Source organism: Podarcis erhardii, assembly GCF_964252035.2.
Source record: "Podarcis erhardii genome assembly, chromosome: 13".
Lineage (NCBI taxonomy): Eukaryota > Metazoa > Chordata > Lepidosauria > Squamata > Lacertidae > Podarcis > Podarcis erhardii.
The window spans coordinates 18,657,415-18,677,222 of NC_138502.1; the positions used below are offsets into that span (position 1 = coordinate 18,657,415).

At 40.0% G+C, this 19,808-nt stretch overlaps 1 protein-coding gene across 8 annotated transcripts in view; it reads right to left on the minus strand.

Moving 5' to 3' along the window:
• Positions 1-19,808, minus strand: part of KASH5 (KASH domain containing 5) — a 30,603-nt gene that overhangs the window by 5,358 nt on the left and 5,437 nt on the right. For 4 of the 8 annotated variants that reach the window (XM_081836169.1, XM_081836172.1, XM_081836168.1 and 1 more), the window contains exons 6-14: positions 19,587-19,704; positions 19,130-19,180; positions 18,647-18,724; positions 18,477-18,533; positions 17,368-17,427; positions 14,966-15,030; positions 12,030-12,117; positions 6,557-6,664; positions 90-139 (exon numbers count right to left, since the gene is read on the minus strand). In XM_081836169.1, coding sequence (XP_081692295.1) covers positions 90-139; positions 6,557-6,664; positions 12,030-12,117; positions 14,966-15,030; positions 17,368-17,427; positions 18,477-18,533; positions 18,647-18,724; positions 19,130-19,180; positions 19,587-19,704 — 675 coding nt within the window. The remainder of the gene's footprint in view (positions 1-89; positions 140-6,556; positions 6,665-12,029; positions 12,118-14,965; positions 15,031-17,367; positions 17,428-18,476; positions 18,534-18,646; positions 18,725-19,129; positions 19,181-19,586; positions 19,705-19,808) is intronic. The other 4 variants (XM_081836173.1, XM_081836174.1, XM_081836171.1 and 1 more) reach the window with 3 other exon arrangements.

Consider the following 19,808-nt stretch of genomic DNA (forward strand, 5'->3'; position numbering starts at 1 on the left):
CTAAAAACAAGCTGTTTGTTGCTCATCCATTATACTTAAAGTAGACCACCTCATCTTGCCTTATGGTAGGGTCCAACATGCACACTTACGATTCTGCTGAGCTGAGCGATGTGGTTTCTGGAAAGGTAGAACACACAGCCTTGGAGAAAACAAAATTGATTGGTGTGATGAAGATGTTTTTTAATGCAAATTAAATTATGTCTACATACTAGCCTCCTTATTATTTCTCTCCTGTCTGAGAGTCTGTTACTTTGCAGTGCGTTTGATACACCAAATGACTCCTTGTGACATTTGAAAGTTTTAATTCTCTACAATGCTTTTAAGAAATATGTTCCACAAAGCAATTCAAAAAGGAACAAAATCCTGCCAGAACAACAGGTACAAATGCTGTACCTAGTCTATGTGCAACCATCCCCCCACCAACAATTTTACACAGCCTTGAACATGCTTTTCACAGTATGCAAAGTTGTTATGCAATTGCAACACATTAAATGCTCTGTAGCTAACTAGGTAAAGGTAAAGGGACCCCTGACCATTAGGTCCAGTTGTGGCCGACTCTGGGGTTGCAGCGCTCATCTTGCATTATTGGCCGAGGGAGCCGGTGTACAGCTTCTGGGTCATGTGGCCAGCATGACTAAGCCGCTTCTAGCGAACCAGAGCAGCACACGGAAACGCCGTTTACCTTCCCACCGGAACGGTACCTATTTATCTACTTGCACTTTGACGTGCTTTCAAACTGCTAGGTTGGCAGGAGCAGGGACCAAGCAACAGGAGCTCACCCCGTCGTGGGGATTCGAACCGCCGACCTTCTGATCAGCAAGTCCTAGGCGCTGTGGTTTAACCCACAGCACCACCCGCGTCCGCCACCCGCAGCTAACCATGTAGATGAAATCAAACTCTTTTTGAGAATGTTAACGAACAGTCATAAGGAAAGTTGTCATGGAAAAGAAAGGCTTCTTTAGCAAACATATCACCTGAGGTGCATTTCCTATCCTTATCCCTAAAACAGACTTCTTCTAAAATGTTCTAAGTAATTTGCATTCACATTCCAGTTATATCCAGGATCACTTCCAGTATCTTACAATTTCTTGCTCTTTATCTTTCAGTAGTGGTGGGGAGCCTGTGGCCCTGTAGTTGTTGGTGGACTTCAGCTCCCATAATCTCTTACTGGCTAGGGCTAATGGGAGTTTGGGGTCCAGCAACTCTAGAGGACCACGAGTTCCCCACTCCTGCCCTGCAGCTTCTTCCTTGGTTCTTTCATCCTGCTTCCCCCTAGCTAATAGAACCAGTGGTCAGGGGTGATGGGAATTGTAGTCCCAAAACATCTGGAGGGCCGAGTTTGCCTATGCCTGTACTACAGCTTAGTCCCCAAACCCAAATGGTGGGTGCAATCTCTTCCCATTGCCACTTTTAAGAGAGATTTATTTTGAATCCTTTGGCCATCTTATGCCTGTTTCAGAACTAATATTTTTCTAGGACTGTTGTACTTCCTGTTTCAGGGGAGGTCAATAACCCCCATGAGGACCAGAAGAGGAATGACTGCTGGGAGGAGTGCAGATAAAAAATGCCATGCTGCACCTGTAGAAGCAAAATCAAACGCCTTCATCTACCTCAGCAGCAGTAAAATACGTCTCTCTCTTCTCTACAACCACAGCTGGTGCTGTAACTCTCCAACAGTTTGACTTTACCCCCGAAGGCACACTCTTCCATTGTCTCCCAAGACAGACGGATGCCAGCAATAAGGGGGAACCTCTCTGTATGCGTATAGAAAAATAACATTTCTAATGGAAAGTACTGAACACTTTTCACTGGCATGTTAGCATTCCACGCACAGGTGTTTTTTTAAAAAAAATATACCATTCCTCCTCCACACATCACACACACCTGCTGCCTAAAGCAGGACAGTCTGGAGCAAGCATTATTATTTATTATTGACTTATTTAAGGTGTAAACTGGCCATTTTTTCCTTTTTAAGGAGTCGCCTTCACCGCAGAAAAATAATGAAGATAAGTTGGCATCACCAAGAATGTACACCAATGCTTTTCAGAGGTTCCACAAAAATATGGGAGAAAGGAGTGACTGCTTCTGCCTAGTTGTTGTTGGCATCCATCTGTCTTGAGAGACAATGGAGTGTGCATTCAGGGGGTGAAGTCAAGCCACTGCATTAGCAGCAACAAAGTGACCTCCCTGGGGCACAAGCCTGGGCTGTGTATAGAGGCCCTGGTCTACTCAAACAACAAGACCCCCCTCTCAGACTCGCTGATGTAGTCCAAAGGAAAGCAGCGCAATACGTTTGGCAACAGCTTGACTGCAGGAGTTGCCAGAAGGAGGCATACAAAGTGCTGTCCAACCATCTTTGGAACCAAAAGGTTGGTAATCCACAAGGCAGTGTAGCTGACACCTATCTCTTTCATTGGAGGAGTATGGTTTCTTGGCATACGTGTACTTTCAGCTTCTTCATTCCAAGGATGGAACAACCCAATGATGGAGGCTGTTCCCACAAAACGAAGGGAAAATAGAAGGGTATCTAGTTCCATCAACTATAAACAGAGGAAGGAAAGAGTGATGAGTCTTCTTACTGATGTGAATCTTTGGCCTTCTTCAGCATCATTCAGAAAAGGAAAATCTGCTTCTGAGGTTTTTTTTAAATAAACTCCAGTACAATCAAACAAATGTTGAGATGATGGAGTCAGGTGGTGGCTGTTACGGTAAGCAAGCTCCATTTGCAGTAAATAACCCAACATGGGAAGTAATTGTGATTTCTGTATAAAAGGCACTAGACTCAGATAAAGGTTTTTCTTCTTCTTCTTTGTCTGATCCTTTTCACATCTAATAGAAAAGCAATTATCTTTCAACAAGGTACAAGCTCCCGTATTTGCACTTGGGTAGATGGAAAAACAACTCTTTGGCCTAGGAAAGGGTAATTTGCAAATACAATGTGGTAGAGACACATTATCTCATTGTAAAGAAGGAATTTTTCATTAGTCTAAATAGAATGAAGAGAGGCTGTCCACTCTTTCTTTTTGTTCATCCTAGCTTTAGGACCATTAGTTATATGCCCTAGAACACCAGACATCAAGGGAGTCCAAACTGGGGGGGGGGACTATATGATTGGACTCTTCACTGATGATTTAATGATTATGACACCTGACCCGCTGAACATGGGAGTAGCAAGACTTCAAGAGCTTAACAACTTCACAATACTATCAGGCCTGCGGGTTAACTTCTCAAAATCTGAAGCTTTATGCTTCAATGTACCACCCAGCAACAAAAACTCATCCACAGAACTCACAGGCATTAGACTCTGTCACACGAAGCTAAGATAGTTAGGAATAAGTATAACAAGAAACCTTAACAGACTCTATTCACAAAACTATCCCCCTGTATGGTGGCCAATTCTTTAAACTTTGAAAAAAAATATGGTATTTTTTGATGTTAGGGGAAGAGGGGAACTTTGGAAGGAACTTAGAAGGGCATATTTTAAAGGTCTAACAGCCATGCTTTACCTTGCTGCATATTTTGTGCTTTTAAATCTCTGCTAGGGTTATCTCACCAGAGTACTTGCCCCAAACCTGGATGTTGGCATCCAGGGAATTCTCCTCTTCTATACCTATTTTCTTTCCTTGCCACCAACAAGATCATCTGAGCTTTGATCTCCCTGCTGGGATGCTGATGATAGGCTGGGTAAATAAAGTATGTTATGTGCTTCATTATTATTTGTGATAAGATGAGTGACACGATTGATTCTAACTATTAACTGAAAGGGGAAACCACAGCAATACTGGATTCCTGCTTTCTGCCACTGATCTGTATATTTTTTCAAAGCCTGTTTCCAACTGTGTGTAGCTGGACATAGATTAGAATATTGGTGCCCTCCCATTCCAGACCTTCTTTATCTCTGATCACGTTCAAAATGATTTCTTTAGCTGAAAGATGTGAAAATTTTACCAAGATGTCTTTCAGTCTGTTGTTGCTGGACTGCAAACTAGCACCAGAATGATAAGCATTGTCAGTGTCAGTAATGGCAGGCAGGCATTATTTGATTAATCAATATAAAATGAAGGATTTAGTATCAGACTTTTTCAGAGTCTCTTCCAAACCTCTTATTTTAACATTTAAATGGTGCAAAGCATTGTCTGACATTTACAAAGCTGGATATCTTTAGCTCAGTCAGACAGCTTTTAAATTCTTTTATAATGCTCAATTCCCATTTTAGTTGTTTCATTTGCTATTGCAGCAACATCCAGGATTGTGATTCTGTCTAATCCAATGAAGTTTCTATAGGTTTTAAGGCCGATTTTCACTTTTCCTGCAGATCATGTTTAAAATCTTGCTTCAGTTTGAGTTGAGAAGTTGAGAAGTTAGCTCTATCAGCATAAAACTTTCCATTACGTTGTCCTTTTTTGACAGTTTAGCTGTCTTGGCTACCATCATGGGCTTTTCCTTTTCTCCTGAAAGCTCCACAACTAGGATCAGATCTTTCCATTAAATGTAAGATCAGATATATTTTTGCCTTTAAATTATTTCCTTTTGCTACATCTCCTTTATCAGCATTCACAGTATCACTGATTTTTTTAGTTAAAACAGGAATTAGAGCCTGATTTATGGCAACAATGGTCAGAGATAAAGACTTATGCAACCAATTTTGATTGGTGACATCCAGTGCTATTTTTCTAGGGGTAAAAGGTGCCAGAACTCACCATGAATGCCTCTTTTGTTCTCTTATAATGGCAGTGGCACCCGCCTGAGAGGTACCGGAACAGAGTTCCAGCGAGTTCCAGCTGAACTTCCAAGACTTTGGTGATAAGAAATGTGACTGAAAATACACTGCAAAGTGCATAACACTTGCTTGACACAATGTTGTCTAATCCCCCTGCAAACTAATTCAGGGAGGCATATGGTTTTCAGGATTTTTGTCAGAATCCTAAAAACTGTTCCTTGAAAATGTACCTTTATTGAGATTCCGAACTGCAGCCTCAAGGAAGCTCAGAAAATGCTGTGTGTGGTCCTTTACATGTTAAGTAAGCATTTCCAGACATCTTCTGATGTTAGTGTATACCTCAAGAAAGGGTGGGTGTGTGAAACTATCTCTACTAATGCAAACTATCATAACCCCAGAACAGTATTATTCAAAATAGTACCTGCTTTCTTAGATACTGAGCAGCTAATGTCTTTTTGTTAGTATTAATACTAAACTTCCCTACAGCTAATCACGTCCCTGTTAGCTCCACCGGTGCCCGTTTTGTAACTGAACACAGACTGTGTAGTCTGTGCATCCCACAGGAAACCTGATGGGCTTTTCATTTTTCTGGTGCCAATGCCGGAGTCCCGTTTTCCCTTGAAAATGAGGCTGATGGGCCATATGTCTCTCCAAACTTTCAGCGTTGGCTTTGCTTCTATGACTTGCCATGGCAAAAACACCCATTTAAACTGTCAGCATCTGGCTCATATATGACTATGGAGGTAGGAGAAAAGGCTCCTCTTCACTACAACATGACAAACAACATCTTCCCTTCAATCAATTGGATAGCAAATGCTCTTTAAATAGGAGGATGAGATTAAGACAGTGTGCTTGCCTTGTGCAGCTTGCTGTCTTCCAGCTCCTACATCTAACATGGCTTTCTTTCCCCCCACATTCATGTCCACTAGTATATGCCCAATTTAACAGGGGTCTTTTTCAAGACACAAGGACAGGGCACGCTTTATCAACACCCACCCATACAGTCCTCAGTTCCTCCCCTCCAATTGCCAACAAAATGCTACTGCAGTTTGCATAATAAAGAAACAGCTTGATTTCACAAAACCCCTTTAACAAATAGGGCAAGCGAGAGCACAACTGACTCCACCCCAAAGGCATTAGCCACAATGTCCAATTCATAAGATTTCTGGTCATGCACTCTTCTTAAACTGAGCAGGGGACTTGTTCATATTTTCAGCACCATAACTCTACACCTACACAAATTCCTACATGCTTACAGCAACAAAAAGGCAACAAGTCCCATCCACACTTTGATGTGACAGCAAATGCATGTCTACCAGCTGGAAGCCACAGTATTCTTGGTGCTTTTGCTTATACTGTATTCCAATTTGTAGACAGAGAGAAACAGAACAGTGGGAGGCTGCTGGGATAATGAGTCACACCGCACATTGGGTCCTTAGTATTAAAGTATATCATGGCAGGCCTCAAAACTAGAGTTCAGAGAAAGGCTACCAAGGTAATGAAAGATAAGACTATGGATCATGCTCTGTTTTCTAGAAAAAGAAATATACACAGCACCTGTCCCAACAACACAAAATTAGAGCTAGCTCCAGATATCAGTAGGTAAAAAGTTATTTTGTGAAAATCAGAGGTGTGTGCTATGGGATGGGGTGGTCAGGTCAGTTTTTGAGATGACTTTCCATTTTTGAAACAGGGCTCAAAGTCTAAAGTGCTGCTTGGTGTGAAGTCAATTTAGTTTCAATATTACTAACAGCTTTAATTCAGCACACATGTTCTCTGGAATAAAAGGAAGAAAACTTCATTATTTTTCTTACCACTTGTGAATTCCACACTTACCCTTTCTGCCAAAGATCCAATGTCACCTGAAGCCAATGGATCTGTCACCAAAGATGTCAACATCCCACACAAAGGACTAGGCAAATCAGCCTCCTCGCCAAACTGCTGCTGAAGACAGCAAGGGACTATCATCATTTTATAGCCCAATAAATCTTAAGTCTTTCTTCAACATACACTTCTATGACACAGGTGCTGCTTTTCTCCAATACACAAAAGTGTAATATCTTGTTACTGGCAAAATGTTATTTTTCTCCCATTTAGCTCAAAAACAGCTACTATGAGTGTTGTAATTGTGTGAGTATCACAGGCGGTACTGGATAGTGCCTGCAACTGTTGAATGGTTTCTTTAAATGTAAAGGTTCATCATTGTTCCACCTAATGTGTATGTCTTTAAGGGGCCAGAGCAAGGGCCAGAGCAAGATAACGAGACCCAGCTTTACAGCTGTGAAACATAGCAGGTGCTGCTGAGTTGCATTGATTAAAGGTGTGTCAGCATTTGCATGTAGTATATAAGGAGCAGCACCTAGCTCTCCCATTACCCTGGGGGTTGGGTTGGTGGTTGGGTCTGGTTTGTTGTTAATGTATTTAGTGTATAAGGAGTTTTTGTTTTTTGTAATTAAAACCTTGTTTAAGTTATTTTTGAGTCCCTTTCTTTTTAATGCATGGTCTCCCCAGCAAGCTCTCTGCAGCGCTACCATACTGCAAATAGCCAACATCTTTGGTTATGGGCCCAGCTGCTGAGTGGATGACTGCATATTTTTGGACTCTGAGAAAGGTTTGAAAACTCCTTCTCCTGTTAGTGTAGTTTTTGTGGATCTGGAAGATTTCCAGAATGGTTGACCGAGTTCCTGAAGCTGAGAAGGCTCTGGTCTTCCCACAGCTAACAGATGAGAACTATAGTTTATGGTCTTTTCGGGTGGAGGCGCTTTTGACCTCTAGGGAAGTATGGACCTATGTAACTGAAGACCCTCCTGACCCTGTAACTAATGCTTGGTCGAAAGGAGATGCAAAAGCCAGGGCGATAATTAATTTGGCAGTCAGCGACCAGCAAGTAGTCTATATAAGGAATAAGAAAACTGCCAAAGAAATGTGGGACAGTCTTGCAGCAGTGCATGTTAGAAAAGAGTCAGCGTCTGCATTGATGTTTTTCAAGCAGCTGTACCAGACGAAGTTGCAGCCTGGTGGTGATTTGGCAGCACACTTGAGACGTCTAGAGGCAATACGCGGCGAATTAATTCGAAGGGACATGGACATACCTGATATTCAGTATGTTTTTATCATTCTTTGTTCCCTTAATGAGGACTTTGATGGTATAGCTAGCCAGATATCTGCCGTCCCACCAGCACAATTAACTGTGGAAGGGGTGACGGCAAGATTAATGGGCGAGTTGGATAGAAGGGAGGCTTGTGCCATAAGCACTCCTATTTCCAGAAGTAATGAGGAACACCATATGCAAACTTGTGGTGATGCGACTGCATTTAAACCTGCAAAGCGTTGTTGGTTCTGCAATAAGCAAGGACATTTTGCAAAGGACTGCAGAGCCAAAAGAAAGCAAAGCACTCCCAAGCCTGTTTCTGTTCGTCAGTCACGGTTGTCATCTCAGCAGCCAACATCATATTGTAAAGACAGAAACGAGCCGCGAGCTTTTCACGCTCGGACTACAGATCGTAAAAGAATTAAAGGTGCCAAGTGGAATTCTTTTATTGTGGACTCAGGAGCCTCTCACCACATTTGCAACGATCGAAGTTTGTTTATTTCTTTCGAAGAGGAAATTGGTAATGTACATTTAGCCAATTCACAAGTCTTGCAGTCACTTGGCAGAGGTACGGTTAAACTTGACTCTTTAAACATAACAATAGCAAACTGCATTTACTGCCCGTCAGTGGACAATTTATTATCAGTAAGGTGTTTTGCTCGTCAAGGCATAAGTGTGCGTTTCTTAAATTCAATGTGTGAGTTTTTTGAGGGGAACAAACGTCTATTGTATGCCCGGGACTCTGGTGGTTTATATAGACTGTATTTTCGTACCTACTCCCAATTGCCTATAAATTGCAGAGCAGCACAGTCAAGCCAGGGGTTGAGGAATGTAAGGCCACATTCTGGGTGTGTCCATGAGGCGCACAGAATTCTGGGACACTTGAATTTTGCTGATGTAATTAAGACAAAGAATATTGTTAATGGCCTCAACTTAAAACCATGTAAATTCTTTATGCAATGTTTATCCTGTTGCAAGAATAAGATTAAGGTTGCACGCAAGGGTAGGTGCTCAGATAGGAAAGTAACTGAGCCATTTGAACGCGTACATTGTGATTTAGTTGGGCCACTCCCACCATCATTAGGAGGTTCTAAGTACTGGCTCACCCTCATAGACCAGTATAGTAGATATTGTTGGACTTATGCAATAGCTGAAAAGTCACAAGCATTTGAGAAGTACAAAGTTTTTTGCAACTGGGTAAAAACACACTTTAACAAACCAATTAAGAACCTGTTTTCTGACCTGGGCGGGGAATTTGTTTCTGAGGATTTTGAGAAATTCCTGGAAGCGCAGGGGACTACTCATGCGTTATCCTGCCCCCGAAGTCCCTGGCAAAATAGGCTTGTTGAAGTTGTGCAGCGTGACCTGTAGGCAGGGGTTAAAACGTATCTGCACGATGCTAATCTGCCCAAAGATTTTTGGGCTGAAGCGCTTAATGCGTTGTGTTATGTCAGAAATCGCAGTTATCATTCTGGTTTAGATGTCACCCCCTATGAGAAGCTGTTTAAAAAACGCCCTAATCTGAAATACCTACGCATTTGGGGTTCAGATGTAATTATGCATTATCCCGCTAAGCAAAAATTGGGTGAGCGTAGTGTTCAGGGAAAATTAATGGGCTACCAGCAGGGGGCATACAGAATTTACATACCAGCAACTGGCAAATTTCATATTACCAGAAGCATGATACAAACTGTAAATTGGAATGAAGTTGCTGTTTTCCAAGATACTGATGGTATAGATAGTACTGAGGAAGAAGAGGAAGCAGCAGCAGCAGTAGGAAATGGTGCTTCTGAATTAATGGGAAAAGACAAAAAGCCTGTTGAATCTGATAATTTGATTGATGATTTAAAGTCACAGGCACCCGAGGGGAGGTTAGATTCTCTTGAGTTTTCTGACCGTGAGCTTAGCCTACAGGCATCTCTTCAATCTGACAATGATGATTTACAACCTGAAACTAGTGATTCACTTAGTCCCATTAAGTCTGAGGAGTCTGACTCTCCTGCTGGACTAAGACGTTCACATAGAAAGAGGCAGAAGCCACAACGATTTGCAGATGAACATTTTAATACTGTGTATGCCAGTAAGGTGGTTTTTGAGCCAAAAAGCTACAGTGACGTTCAGAATTTACCTAAGCACCAAGCTGCAAATTGGTATAAAGCTATGAACTCTGAGATAACTTCTTTAAAAGAGCATAACACTTGGTCTCTTGTACCACAAACCCCAGATATGAGACTTATTGATTCAAAATGGGTTTATAGAGTTAAAATGAATGACAAAAATGAAGTTGTAAGGTACAAAGCAAGATTAGTTGCTAGGGGTTTTCAGCAAATTCCAGGCGAAGATTATGATTTGTGTTATTCACCAAGTGTAAAATATGAAACAGTTAAACTTTTGTTAAAAGATGCATCACAACATGGACATTCTGTTTATCACCTAGATATAAAAACTGCATATTTGTTTGCAGATTTAAAAGAACAAATTTTTATGCGTGTTCCTGAAGGCATAGACGCTGCTGAAGGTTTGGTATGCAAATTAAATAAATCCCTTTATGGTCTGCACCAAAGTGGAAGGAATTGGCACCAAACTTTAGCAAAAGAATTGCTGGATATTGGTTTTTCACAAGGAAAGGCAGACCATTGTGTGTTTATAAAGGAAAGGGCAAACTCTGTAACAAAAATATGTGTGTATGTAGATGACGTGTTAATTTCTACAAAAACTAAACAGGAATATGAACAGGTAGTATCACAGTTACAGAAGAAATTTGATGTGGTGGAATTAGGCATAGCTAAAAATTACTTATCCATGCAAATTGAGAAAGGCAAAAATGGATCTTTTCTGGTTCATCAGACTGCAAAAATAGATGATCTTGTTGAAATGCTACATTTAGAAAGTGCAAATGGGAAGGAAACGCCTATGGTGTGTGGTTTCACCTTTACAGGTGAAGATAAGCCATTTCCTAACAAAACTCTGTATCGTTCTGCCATAGGCAAGCTAAATTTCATTCAAAGAATCTCAAGACCAGATATAACTTATGCTTTTCACTTTCTGGCAAAATTTGTGGAAAAGCCCACTACACAATGTTTCTCTGCTCTTAAGAGAGTGGTAATGTACCTTAAACATACCAAACATTATAGGTTGCAGTTTACGTCAAGTATTGACAAAGGTTTTGAAATTTTCTGCGATGCATCTCATGCAGTGGAACAAAATAATTGCAGGGGTGTGTCTGGTATGGTGTTTTGTTATAACGGTTGTCCATTTGAATGGAAGTCCCAGACACAAACCATTATTTGTCTCTCCACAACCGAGAGTGAATTATGTGCATGCGTTCAGGCCACTCGTAATGTTGAATGGTATCTGCAAGTATTTGAAGACCTACAGATGCAAGTAACACTACCAGTAAAAGTTTACCTTGATTCCCAGAGTGGACTCACTATCCTATGTTCAGAAACCAATACGCAGCGCACTAGAGTCTTAAGATTACGTTTGCAGTTTGTAAAGAAATTAATTGCTGACGAAATGATTGTATTTGAATATGTCCCAGGTGATAATCAAATTGCGGACATTTTTACAAAAGCACTTCCAAAGGTTACACATGAAAAACATGTACAAAGTATGCTTTATGTTTTTGTTCCACAATGATGAACCGCAGGGGAAATGTTGAATGGTTTCTTTAAATGTAAAGGTTCATCATTGTTCCACCTAATGTGTATGTCTTTAAGGGGCCAGAGCAAGGGCCAGAGCAAGATAACGAGACCCAGCTTTACAGCTGTGAAACATAGCAGGTGCTGCTGAGTTGCATTGATTAAAGGTGTGTCAGCATTTGCATGTAGTATATAAGGAGCAGCACCTAGCTCTCCCATTACCCTGGGGGTTGGGTTGGGGGTTGGGTCTGGTTTGTTGTTAATGTATTTAGTGTATAAGGAGTTTTTGTTTTTTGTAATTAAAACCTTGTTTAAGTTATTTTTGAGTCCCTTTCTTTTTAATGCATGGTCTCCCCAGCAAGCTCTCTGCAGCGCTACCATACTGCAAATAGCCAACAGCAACATCACTAGTGCTGAGCAACAACTCCCTTCAAACTAGATAAATGTGTAACCCTGTACAGCAAGCATCTACCCAAGACTCTGGGTTTGTCTGAGTTAAGTCTTGAGATCCTTTCCATTTATGGTGAGAGCAATGGTAAGACATTCCAAGAAGCAATACTCATTTGTGGCAACTTACTCTCTGTGATTCTTCAATTTCCATCCAGAGTGGCTGTGCAGGGGCCTGTGAGCAGGTCTTCACATTTTCTAGGAAATCTCCTGGCAGCCTGCATCAAAAAGAATGTTAACAGTTCATTGTGTGAAACAGAACTGCAAACAATTAAAATGGAAGTTTACATGAATCTCCTTGGCCACATAACTAAGGATCAACAACTTACCTTGTAATTAACAAAGCAAAAGTAACAATAAAAATTAACATAAAAATAACAACATAAAAATTAACAACACTTTTAGTGCTCTTCTACACTAGAATTTCCTCTGGAATTTTCATGCTTTGCTCACTTACAATTTATGGGTCATCTGCGTGATGTTATCAAATCATTGTCCTCCTGGTTCTCCCTATGGTGAGTCTGTCTTTTGTTCAGACTATACTAGCACAATCTCCACAGGGGTAGATCACCTTAGTACTATTCTTCTGTATTTTTCAAAAGCTGTACAGTGATATACCAGGTGGGTGTACCTATCATCATGTATCTATTCTTTTCACATACCTTCACTATTACCCTTTCTGGTCAGTGCTACTTTAATAGCATGCTTATTTTTAATTACTCTTTTAATTCACACTAAAACACCTTTTCAACTATAGTTTAAAAACTATTATTAAAATATTTCTCCAGGACTGCTTGGTGTGTTTTAGTACAATTTTTTTTAATGAATCTTTAAAAACACATGCAGCCTTTCTGGTTGGAATCATTTCTTAATCGGTTAATTTGTGCCAAAACAGTTTTTTAGCTTAGCCTTCCTTTAAAAAAAAAAAGTTATTATAAGCCCACAATAACACTGAAATAAAAACAAAACAAAACACTTTTTCCATTTACTAAAGTATTGCACTTGGGCAAAAAAAATGAGAGGCACAAATACAAGATGGGAGACACCTGGCTTGAGAGCAGTACATGTGAAAAGGATCTAGGAGTCTTGGTTGACCACAAACTTGACATGAGCCAACAGTGTGACGCGGCAGCTAAAAAGCCAATGCAATTCTGGGCTGCATCAATAGGAGTATAGCATCTAGATCAAGGGAAGTAATAGTGCCACTGTATTCTGCTCTGGTCAGACCTCACCTGGAGTACTGTGTCCAGTTCTGGGCACCACAGTTCAAGAAGGACACTGACAAACTGGAACGTGTCCAGAGGAGGGCAACCAAAATGGTCAAAGGCCTGGAAACGATGCCTTATGAGGAACGCCTAAGGGAGCTGGGCATGTTTAGCCTGGAGAAGAGGAGGTTAAGGGGTGATATGATAGCCATGTTCAAATATATAAAAGGATGTCACATAGAGGAGGGAGAAAGGTTGTTTTCTGCTGCTCCAGGGAAGCGGACACGGAGCAATGGATCCAAACTACAAGAAAGAAGATTCCACCTAAACATTAGGAAGAACTTCCTGACAGTAAGAGCTGTTCGACAGTGGAATTTGCTGCCAAGGAGTGTGGTGGAGTCTCCTTCTTTGGAGGTCTTTAAGCAGAGGCTTGACAACCATATGTCAGGAGTGCTCTGATGGTGTTTCCTGCTTGGCAGGGGGTTGGACTCGATGGCCCTTGTGATCTCTTCCAACTCTATGATTCTATGATTCTATACTATTGCAGCAGGAGATATGAGGTTTTATCAGTCAGTTATGAAAGATGGTAAGCTTGGATGCAACCCAATTTGTTTTTAAAAGACTTTCTGTTTGTATCTGTCAAAGACTGTTTAGGTCTGGATAACATTAGGATAGCGAGATAGATTAGATCACCTTAATATATATTTTTCCAGCTCTGATTTTAAAAATCAAAATGACTCCTTTAGTAGAAGTGCAAACCCCTGTCTCACTAAAGTGCAAAGCAAAATTATCCATGTTTGTAACACACCCAGACCTGACCTCAGTGTCTCCCTAGCAAGTCAGAACAAATTATTTCAGATTCTTAGTGCTAGTCACAAAGAACTGGGTCACAGAACATGATGTGCGTGCGTAAGAGAGAGAGATGGACAGGTCTCGGAGAGGACAAAACTAATTTCTCTTGAGACAGCAAATTAAGCTGCATCTGTTCCGTTTCTTGAGCACTCCCAAGGTACAACTACCTGGGGCTAAAGAAATCATTCCCTAAACATTCCAGCTCCCTGATCAGCTGCTTTGTGGACTTGTTAAGTATTTTTTTTAAAAAAGAAGAAGAACAGAATGAGAGCAATAAGGATGATATGAACAACCTCATTTAGTCTTGAACAGATATGCAGCTATGAACTGTCCCTTCTGAGGAAAAAGCTGTCTGCTTTCACTGTCTGAATATCTGCCTCCAGGGGGCACTCAATTTTAACAGATTTACCAGAGCTTAATATTACACTACTGAAAAAGTATTGAAAAATTACTATTAATGATATAAATAACAATTTTATTCATGCATTTAGTTAAAATTTGTATCCTGAACCATCACTAAACCTCAGGGTGAAGTACCACAATTTAAAACTAGCACTTCCAAATACAAGGGAATTAAACAATACATGATAAAACCCCATACGCTTCAGAAGCTTAATTTTATACAGTTAAAATTAAATGAAAAGGTCTTGCTAACAATCCTCAAAAACATAATAGCTTACTTAGGGGTATATTCTGAGAGTATGATTCATACAGATTTCAAGCTAATCATAAACAGGGAGCATTCTGACAACTGCCAGTTAAAAGAATGAAATAATTAAATCATTTTGAAATTGCTTTTGGGATATTTTTTGGGAAAACTCAAAAGCATTTCACTGTCCCGAAATGATAATTTTTAGTTTAACACAATAATGATTTTACAGGCAACTGTAACGAAAACCATAGCGCTATCCCTGGCTGGACACCACACCTTCCTTTATACTAGATACATCTGGGCTTGCTGTATCCTAACCACCCCCCAAAACACCTAGCTTATTCTGGCAACACTTACACATATTGGTCCTGATAGGATTGGGACAGGTGTTCTTGAAGTCTGCTAACCTCCAGTTTCAGTTCCTAATGGAGATCACAAACAGAACCTGGTGCACAAGTATGATAGCTACTATACTAGCACAAAGTAAAGTGGGGAAGTCTGTATGGGTCTACCTTGCAAGGTCTTGTGTACAATTCTATAAACTTTTCAGTGTTTCTTTTTCAGTTTAACATTTCAAAATAAACAATTTACATAATACCATTTAATCAGTTGCTTCCCTCCTTCCCCTTCCATGGTTCATTTTGTTTGCCTATTATACCTGCATATTTTACTATAACCATTTTAGTCAGTTCTCCAATCGTACAATACTCAAATATTAGTTAACCTGTTGAATTTATCTTAATGCTGCCAGCGTTTTCAGCTGTGTGCAATTATTTTCCATATACTCAACGAAAGGTTTCCACTCCTCTTCTTGCTCTCTTATTCTATATGTTAGCCCTGCTAGTTCCACAAATTCTATCATCTTAAGTTACCAGTCTACCTTACAAGGGACCTCCCTCACTTTCCATTTTGGGGCTAATACATTAGCTGCTGTTGCAGCATACATAAATTTTTCTGACACCTGGGAACTTCTGCTTGAACTATTCCTAACAATAATGCCTTTGATCTTTTGGGGAAAGTTGTTTTAAACATTTTTTTTATCTCATTGTAAATCATTTCCCAATACTCTTTAACCTTTTTACATGCCCACCACACATGAAAAAAGATTCCCTCCATTTATTTACATTTCCAGCACAAATCTGATTCTACTTTATACATCTTAGCCAACCTACTCAGAGTTAGATACCATCTATGGATCATTTTCATGTGATTCTCTTTCAATGTATAGCATGCAGTAAATTTCAAATCATATCTTTTTTCCATTCTTTGAGGCAACTTAAATTATTAACAATCAGGATTGTTTGGAATAATTTTAGGAAGTACAGTGGTACCTTGGTTCCCGAACGGCTTAGTTGCCGAACAAATCGGCTCCCAAATGCCGCAAACCCAGAAGTGTTCCAGTTTGCCAATGTTTTTCGGAAGCCAAACATTTGACACAGCTTCTGCTTGAGTGCAGGAAGCTCTTGCAGCCATTGGAAGCTGCGCCTTGGTTTTCAAATGGATTCAGGAGTCTGTTTGAGGGATTAAGTTTGAAAACCAAGGTACCACTGTATATTAATTTTGATGGCTGAAATTTAACCTAGTAGGGAAAGCGTCATCCTTTACCATATTGCCAACTCTTTTAAAATCTCCTTCCACAGTTTAATATAATTATCTTGAAATAAGTTGAGATTTCTCACAGTCAACCAAATCCTCAAATTTCTCAACTGCTCATCCATGTTTTTGACTAACATCTTGGTCTTTTCTGTGTCTATTTTAAAACCCGCCACTTCTCCCAAACATTTAATTTGCTCTAATGCCTTGGGAACATTTATGTTATGTTGTTTCAATGTTAACTCCACATCATGTGGAACTTTTCAGTTTCATTTGTTTAAATATCAGTGAGTTATGTTAGCAGTTTTTGCACTGTATGCATACTGCTCCCCATCCAGTAGTCTATGTGTCCCTTTTCCTAGGGTAGCCTCTGCTATCTGTCATAGACTGAAGATTAGCCTTTGGGATCTACAACTGTGAACCTGTTATTCATCATTTCCCATGCCTTATCATTATTACCAATTCTGACTTGGTTTTTATGTGGTCATAGAATTTGATGGGGGATACTTCTGCTTAATACACAACTAACTAACTCCAAATACAGCTGCCAGTCTGCTGATGGGGGCATCTGGATGAGAACATGTGATTACCACTGTTGTAATATCTGCACTAGCTGTCCATCTACTGCCAAGCTGGGACAAAGATCTTCATATTGTCTTATGAAGCCCTGAAGAACTTAGGTCCAGAGTACCTTGGGGACCACCTGAGCTCTTATATCCCTGCTTGGTGACTGAGATGATCTTCAGGAGCATTGTTGGAACATTGCTGGTTGTTTCCCAAGCTGGTGAGGATCATTTGACAACAAGCAACCCAAGACTTTAGTGTCATCAGCCCAGTATCGTGGAGTACTCTGACAATAGAGATTTAGCAGGTGCCTTCTGTTTCAACTTTTAAGCTCCTGCTGAAAACTTTTCTAGTCCATCAGGCTTATGCAGGCAATTAAGAATACATCTTTCCATAGTAGTTGACTATTTTCTGATTTTAACATTTTTACATGTTTTTTATTGTACGGTTTTACATATTTTTAAAAATAGCAGTATAGAAATATTTTTATAAATAAATAATTGTTCACTCTCTAGACTGTGATATTTTATACACACACACACACACACACACACACACACACATATATATATCACTCTAGATTCCTCCTAGTTCCACATTACCTGTACTACCATTCTGTATTCATCCAAGGTGACTGTTAGTTCTTCAGCATGTTTCGTTTTCTGTAAACGCAAAACATAATCAAACATAATAAAAACCAACCAAACAAAAAAGTAACTCAACCTCATCTCAAAGCAAACCATAATCTTACAGAGAACCTCTGTCACCAAACTAATTTTTCAAAATATGGATGGTTTCTTTTCCAAACCAAGTTATGTCTAGCAATGAGGTTGCAGTGACACCTAGTGATCCCTGAATACAGAGACAAGCCAAAGCTGTAAAAAATGTTAGAGGAAGGGTGCATATAATACTTCATAGATTATCAAGTCATACAAATAGGACCATAATGTTTAATCAATTACAACTTTAAAACTATTGTTTTTACCCATGTGGAACTATAATCAATCAAATAAACTAATCACAATTAATCAACTAAGATTTGTTTAATTAGGTGGCAATATAACGTACAAACTAGCAACTTATCATGATGTCATGTACTTTTTCAGATAGCTTCTTTCCCAATGGAAATACAGGGAAATTGTCTTCATGACACAGCTGGATGCTGCAAATGACTTCCTGTTCATACCACTGGAAACTACCACTCAGTCCATGGACTCACCAATGCACAAAATTGTTCAATGGGTAACCTGTAATTAAACCCAGTGTGTTGACAGGATAGCAAGAGAGCCAGTGTGGTGTAGTGGTTAAGAGCGGTAGTCTCGTAATCTGGGGAATCGGGTTCGCGTCTCTGCTCCTCCACATGCAGCTGCTGGGTGACCTTGGGCCAGTCACTTCTTTGAAGTCTCTCAGCCCCACTCACCTCACAGAGTGTTTGTTGTGGGGGAGGAAGGGAAAGGAGAATGTTAGCCGCTTTGAGAATCCTTAAAGGGAGTGAAAGGCGGGATATCAAATCCAAACTCTTCTTCTTCTTCTTCTTCCATGCAAAGAGGTGTGCAACTTGAAAATTCACCACATTATGAACAATATGTGGTGCTACTATCACCCATAGTGTCACTGAACCCAGGAAAACAGATACTCCCAGATGCTCACCTCCATCATAGCACCTTAATTTCAGACTTCCAATTTGTCATTTTTCCTATATATACCTCACCTCATTTAGGACAGCATCTTTGCAGGAGATAAGGTTTTCATATTCAGAGATCTGGGACTGCAAGAAGAAAGCAGAATACAAATAGATGCCCTCAAGTTATAGTCACAAATCCATACTACAAAAACAGCAGTCATCTGACAAACTAGTTGAACATGGCTATTTTTAAGTACCTTCATTTTAGCCTTCTTTGTAAACAGGTCTTTAATTTTACACTTTGAGCTTTCTTTCTCCAGAAGCAGTTTCTTGTTCTAGAAGACAAACGCAACAGACTTTTAACATTACTATCTCCCATGTGCTGCATCAGTTTGTTATTACACAGCCACTGAGGTTTTTTTTTTTTTTTTTTAGATTAATAAGGAAGATATCCATTCTGAAGGGATATCATTGTGTGTGCATATGTGTGATGATATCCTGGAGGAGGACATGTCATTTCTTGTATGGAATTTCAGTACGCATGCAGTGATTTGTATGTAATGGATGCTTATTCTCCATTGTGCAGTTGACAGCTGAGATTTCACCTGTACTGTAATGCCACAAGTACAAACAGCAGCAAACCTGCACTAAACCACATGCCTCATTTTCTTACATTTATGTAATCCTACAGCTGACATGGCTGGTTTTACTTTTTAAAAGTCCCCATTGCCCCTGCTCACCATCTCCTGCACTTTATCCAATTGAACAGAAAGGAACTGCTGCTCTTTTACCTAAAGTTTGGAAGGGAACGTTACAGTTTGATTAGCCTGTATGAGGATCCAGAATCCCAATATAACATTTTTCAGCAAAAGGATAACTTGAAGTGGTTTGTGAAAGCTTCTTGTGCAGATATATTATCCAAACAGGCATAAACAGTAGTAGTTTCTAAAAAGCCATCTGTCACAAATTCATCTAACAAGCTTTATAGAATTATCCACATGCACAACACATTTGCATGTGTATTCAACTACATGAACTCTTTTCTTCTCTGTTTCAGAAGAACTGACTGACATATAAACCCAAACTCTCCAACCCAAAATCCAAAATGTAATTTGAATAAATCAAACAAATTGAGACAATGGTGTGTAAGCTTTACAAAACAGGAAGGTTTACCAGAAACTAAACTGAAGCACCTACCAGCTGTCGGGCTTGTGCGTGCAGTTTACTATTTTCTTCTTCCAGACTTTTTGAGAAAACCTTCAGATCCTCTAATTCATTTGCCATGACCCTAGCTTGCTCCAAGGCTGGCTGGGTGCTGTAATAAAGAATGGTGGTTGTTTAGTTATAATGATCTGAATTCTAACTCCAAACTTCACTATCATCAAGCTATGTGAGAAAGACCCAAGAACTGGAGACAAA